This window comes from Planococcus citri, chromosome 4 (genome assembly GCF_950023065.1).
Source record: "Planococcus citri chromosome 4, ihPlaCitr1.1, whole genome shotgun sequence".
NCBI classification, from domain to species: Eukaryota; Metazoa; Arthropoda; class Insecta; order Hemiptera; family Pseudococcidae; genus Planococcus; species Planococcus citri.
In genome coordinates this window covers 71,775,528-71,781,527 of record NC_088680.1, presented here as the reverse complement: position 1 = coordinate 71,781,527, position 6,000 = coordinate 71,775,528, and the positions used below count along the sequence as shown (strand labels likewise).

General features: G+C 38.7%; 1 protein-coding gene across 1 annotated transcript in view; it reads left to right on the top strand.

The window, feature by feature from the left end:
- The first annotated feature begins 440 nt into the window (after nucleotides 1–440).
- Nucleotides 441–6,000, top strand: part of LOC135842645 (uncharacterized) — a 29,866-nt gene continuing 24,306 nt past the window's right edge. The window contains exon 1 of the mRNA XM_065360199.1: nucleotides 441–948. Within this exon, the coding sequence (XP_065216271.1) occupies nucleotides 943–948 (6 nt within the window). The 5' untranslated portion in view covers nucleotides 441–942. The remainder of the gene's footprint in view (nucleotides 949–6,000) is intronic.

Genomic DNA, 6,000 nt, shown 5'->3' with positions numbered 1-6,000 from the left:
AGATGGTCAGCGATTCTGCTGTAATAGGTACATACAACTACATAACTACGAGTATACGAATGTAGTAGCAGTAGTCCTACTAGTAAGGTAAGCCACCCCGCTTCATGCCATGCCTTACCATACCAGCTGGGCGCAACTCAGCAGACGTCGCGCGGTCATTAATTTGCGTGTAAATAGACGCGTCTGTGCCCCTGCCCGCGTGGCCATTGCGGCCAACGGCCACTGGGGGCTCCTCGCTCGCTGCGCTGCGCTGCGATAGTCGTCGGACGGTGCGCAGATTAATGGAGAGAAAGGAGAATTTAAAAACTTACTTTCATTAACTGTCTCATATCTACTACGCAAGATACTGGTTATAAGTTGCAACAATGTGTGGCACGTATTCCTGTAGGCGGTAGAGGGGTGAAAATAAAAGCACACATACGCCACAAGACGTCGGAATTTTCGCTACTTTACTAATAAACGCCGCCATCGCCATCGCCACTGCCATATAGTACCGCTTACCGCACACCCGCCACTTTTGCATCGCTCTGCGAACCAGCAAAAACCAAAAGCGACATACGAACAAATTCTAGTTGTTGGTGCGCCCTGCGTGTAGTGCCTTCGCCTTCGTCTTCGTCTTCGTCTTCTCCAGCTCTCGTAGTGTTCGCGCTGACCACTGATCCACTGATCCAGTGATCGCCGGGTAAATGTGACTTATCGATTCGTCGCCATTTATTATCGACATTTTCGCGCCGCCGCTAAAATACACACGAGTAATAAATCGCGTCGATTTATCAATGTTCCACACTCGTCGGTTTTTATCACAGTGATCGTGATTTTGTGGTGACTTTTTAATTAATTAATTGATTGATTAATTGATTAGTGCGTTCGATTTACTTGGTGTTTGGTTCGATATCTTTCACACACACACACGTTAATCATCCATTTACGCCAGTCGTAATCATGAAGGTACGTATATACGTAAATTGTCGAAAAGCTTTTTTTAATCGCCAAGCGTAAGTGTAAGCGTAACGTTATTACATACGAGTATCTGCTTAGTGCTTATTACAATTGGTAGGTAACTCGGTGCAGTCGAGTAAACAGAAACACGCGTCCGTTTACTTCCGATATGGCTACAAGTACCATCTACAAATACGCACGCTAGTACGAGTAGGAGAAAGTCGTTAATATCGAATATAGCGAAGCTTACAATTAGAAAATTCCACCTCGTATCATTCGTCAAAGTAAAAAGTTTATAATTATCGTAAACACACACTTTTGTACATCGATATACTCGTATGTACTGTACGATTGTACGACACACGATCCCCGTATATTAATACGCTCGTAAATCGAAATAAGACTTTGAAAAATTAACACCGGCACCCAAGGTCATCTACGAGTATAGCGACCGCCGCCGCAACACTCGTACAACGTACTTACGGTAAAATGATTAAAAGGGTTTGCAATTCGCAAAGGGTGACACCATACAAACTATAAGCAAAACACAAAAAGGGACAAACCTTTGGAGAATAATCGCGACCCTGATTATTATGGTAAAAACTTCAACCATACTGTATCTAATGTAGCTTTCATCATAATTAAATTCACCCCACAAGCGGCACAAGTCGCTGTAACTGGGCGCGGGGGGGAGGGCAAAAATATAATAACACACGCGGAAAATAATGAAATTTCCTCAAACAATAAGAAAACCTAATAGAAAATACGTAAGAAGAGGATGTGGGGCAAAAATATCAGAAAAAACTAGCGGCTTATTCACATAAGAGTTAAAAGGACTCGACCACGACCACACACCCTGCCCTGAAGGAATCCAAAAATGTGTCAATGTGTGAAAATTTGCATTGTAAATATAATTTTCTAAATTATTGTTCACTCATTTTGATGATAATTCTTCTGTATTTTGTGATAAACTTGGAGAACAGCATTTAACCCCCCCCCCCCAAAACACACACACGGACAGACAAAACCTTCCCTAAATTAATTTTAAAAAAAATTAGAACAGTGATTTTTAAAGAGAGCCTGATGTGAAACTCTCATAATCAAAAATTTATTTTTTGAAAATTTTTGAAAATTCAGAACTACGATTTCTCAAATGCATGGTTCTTCTTTGAATCCGTTCTATAAAAGTAATATCGACTAACCTACCCAAAATTTCAACATTTTCAGCAATTCTGGAGCCTACAGCACGATTTTCGAGTTTTCCAGGATTTTAGAATTTCTCTAGACGTTGTGAAAATTAATTTGGGCAGCTAAAAGTAAAGAGTTTTTGGATGGCTCATTTTCAACCTGTTTAAAGTTTGAGAGATTTCTAGGCAAGCATTTCCCATATTTTTTGAATCAGGTAAAAAATTGAAAAATTGAAAAAAAAATGTTCATTCGTAGAGGAATTTTGAGAATTTATGCGAATGCTGGTATCTTCCCTAAAACCAACCCTACGGATTCGAATTTACTCATTTTTGGCCATTTTAAAGCCTCCAGGGCGATTTTGTTTTTTTTTTAAAAATACTTTTGAATTTATGAAAATTACATATCTAGGTACCTAATTGGGCCAGTTAAAAATCGAGTTCAGGCTTAATTTCAACGCGCTCAACACATTTACTCATAATTTGAACCATTTAGAATTCCCTGTGGGCTCCTCGGTCTCAAGGCTCGAGTATTCTTCATGATCAACAGAAACTAAAAATTCGACAAACCAAAAATTTTCCAAGAAATTTTTGGGAATTTGGCGAATCGCCATTTTTTTCCTAAAATCAACCGAAGTACAGGAGTGACAATCAAATGGCGAAGTGACATGTCACATGAAAACTGCAAATTTCAAGAAATCTCTATTCTAGGATTTTCAAAAACTCGCCAAAAACACAATAATTTCAAAAATTTTGGAAAAATAGAAATCCTACAGGAAGCTCTAAAATGGTGGAATGCGTTAGGAATGGGGGGGGGGGGGGTCAATATTAATAGCTTCAAAACTGATTTTCATTATTTTCCACAGAAAATGTGTATTTAAAAAAAGCACGAATTTCAAGAATATCCATTTCTGGATTTTCAAAAGCTTACCGAAAATCCAAACATAAATTCGAAGAGTTGAAATTTTAGTAAAAAGAATACATACCTATCAGATTATGCTTTTTTCAAAAATCATATTCTCGTTAAAATCGAAAGCAGACATCTCTAATAATTTCCTTTGAAGTTTTCCAAATTCGACAATATTTCAAAAATTCTTCAATTTTGTAAAGAAATCTTCAATTTTATCAACAAGAGAGGTACTTTTTACAACTGACAGAACAATGTTTGAACAGAACAAATCTAAATCGAAAGAACATGCAAAAACAGGTCACTGTAGATATAACGTTTGGTAGGTTCTCAAAGAGCATTTTCCGATTTTTGATGAATTTTTAAAAAACAAATCTGATTGTGAGCAAAAAATTTGGAAAAATCAAAATTTTACCAAATTAACCAAGAAAACGGAAATTTTGCATCTACGAGTACGTAGCCTATTTTTGACCCCTCGGACCGTTTCAAGTGGCTCTGGAGACTCGAGCAGATTTTTGAATGCTTTTTCCACAAAATTTTGAAAAACTGAAATTTACAGCTAAATCGAATGAACGCATAAAATTACATCACTGGTTGAAATTTCAGAAACTAAAGTGCATTTTTTTTTTGTTTTTTGATGAATTTTCAAAAATTGAAATGGGGCCAAAAATGAAAGCAAAAAAAATCAAAATTTTACCAAATCGACTTGAAAAGCTGTCATTTGATGTGTACTTTATTTTCGACCCTTCAAATCGATTGGAAATAGTTTCGAAGTGTTTTGAGCAATTCTGGAGCTTCCACTAGATTTTTTAAAGTTGGAATTTCCACAAAAAAATTTTACCCAATGAAGCTGGAAAGCTGAAATTTACAAACTTTATACTTTAATTTCAACATGCTAAGTCGATCGAAGGCGGATTCAAGCCGTTCTGAGACGTTCATCCGTATTTCGGTGTTTCCAAATTTTTAAAAAGTGCCATAAAAACAGTACAGCCTAAAATCAACTTTAGGACCTATCACCGCATAAGATACTTGTTTATTCTGATTGAGCTGAACTTTTGAGTCATTCACACTTCAAAGGCAAATTTGACCAAAAAGTACATTTTTCGATTTTTTGGATAATTTTTGAAAATAGCCAAAGAGTCAATCTGCCCATGAAAAGCTGAAATTCCATTTCTGTTCCAAAGTCGGTCCCCCGAATCGATTGCAACCATTTTCGAGGCGATTCAAAGCTTCCAGAAAAGTTTCTGTTATTCGACTGCGCTAGAAAAATTAATTTCGGACGATTTTAGAATTTTTTCAAAATTTGAGATGTCCAACTCGTAAAAATGCATGTTTCAACCAGCCTCCTTGGATTTGCGATGACCTGTCTGTATGAATTGCAGAAAGTCGAACTTATGACAGGATTACTCGTAAATTTTCAGCGGTCGAAGTTGATCACAAAACCTTCTGAAGCGATTTGAAATCGCCAAAGAACAGTCCAACTTTTGCTGGGCTTTAGATTAGTTCGAAAATGGGGGCAATTGATTCAGGAGGTCGACTTCGATATTCAGATGCATTTTCATAGTAATTAGCCCATTTTCAAAAAATTCGTCAAAAATCGAAAAATCAACTCCTCTTCGACATTGTCCTTGATTATTATCAATGATAATGAGCCTGTCCAACAAAATATTGTAAACTTTTGAGGGTGGTTTAAAACGCCGGAAGGGGAGGTTCATTTCTGAAAAATATTCTGAGGAGACAAAGTCGAAACGGTGAGTACATAGTAAATTTGAGTGAATGTTCCCAAGCCTAGCCTGCTATTACACAGCACACTGAGCAGTGAACACATACACACTCAACATCGACAGATACCGATACATTTCCGATCTGATTGCTGAAAACTATTTCACGAGGAACAAGACTTTAATTGGATATTGTGTATGCCAAGCACATACATCATAATCCGTATAGTACCCGTACATTCATCGATTACATAAATTTATCGTCGACGTACGAGTACGTACGTACAATACGATGTACTAGGAAATCACGTCCGGTCAGTGGTCTGGATCTGTACAAGACATGGGCAGTGCGAGCTTCAAAAATTTTATGGCTGAATCACGAAACATTTCCATATTATACGAGCTTCGGCGAACTACTCGTACATACAATAATTATCGACGAGACGCGCCGGCTTCGGCTCCAGCATCGAGCATCGAGCATCGGCATCTGCATCGCACGCCACGCACAGTTGGATGAACTTTAACCGTCGGAACACGTCGAAAACAAGCTTTCATTCCGGGTTCAAGCTTGGTACAGGTCGATCGTATTTTCGGCTTTTATTATTACTCATTAGGTAAGGTCTCTTTTGCAGCGCTATGTGAGAATCCGGAGACTCGACCGAGGTATTTCCTAAACACGTTTCGTTTAACAACTGGTTTGAATTTTGTCAACTTTCGCGCCACTGTCACTGCGCTGCGCTGCGCAGTGCAATTTTCTCCATCATCGTATTCGCGCCACACCACCGTTTCATTTGTCGTTTGTTTCCATGATTTATGTACGATCAAATGGTTTTTGTTTTTCGAAATTCGCCACGAACTTCCGTCAAATCAGCGTTGTTTTATTGTTCCTCTCTTTTTTTTGGAAGGAATTCAAACGCCTCACCGCGCCGCCTAGTTGAGGAACTTTCTCGCTACTTGGACAGTCTGCAGCGCGACGAGATGGATAGGTTTTGATATTTGCATCTTCCTGAATACATTAGATGAGGTGAGGCGCGAGACGAGACAAGACGCAAACATCGCTGCTGACAACTTCTAAACGCACATTTACTCCGGAAGAGAAAGGTTTCCAGCACCTGTATGTGTACGACGTATGGTACGTCTATGCATGTACCATAGCCGAAGCCATGTACTACGAGTACGAGTAGCCAAGCCATGTACTTCTACTTAATCGTACATAGATATGTTACGTGCCCATCATAAGACTGCGTGC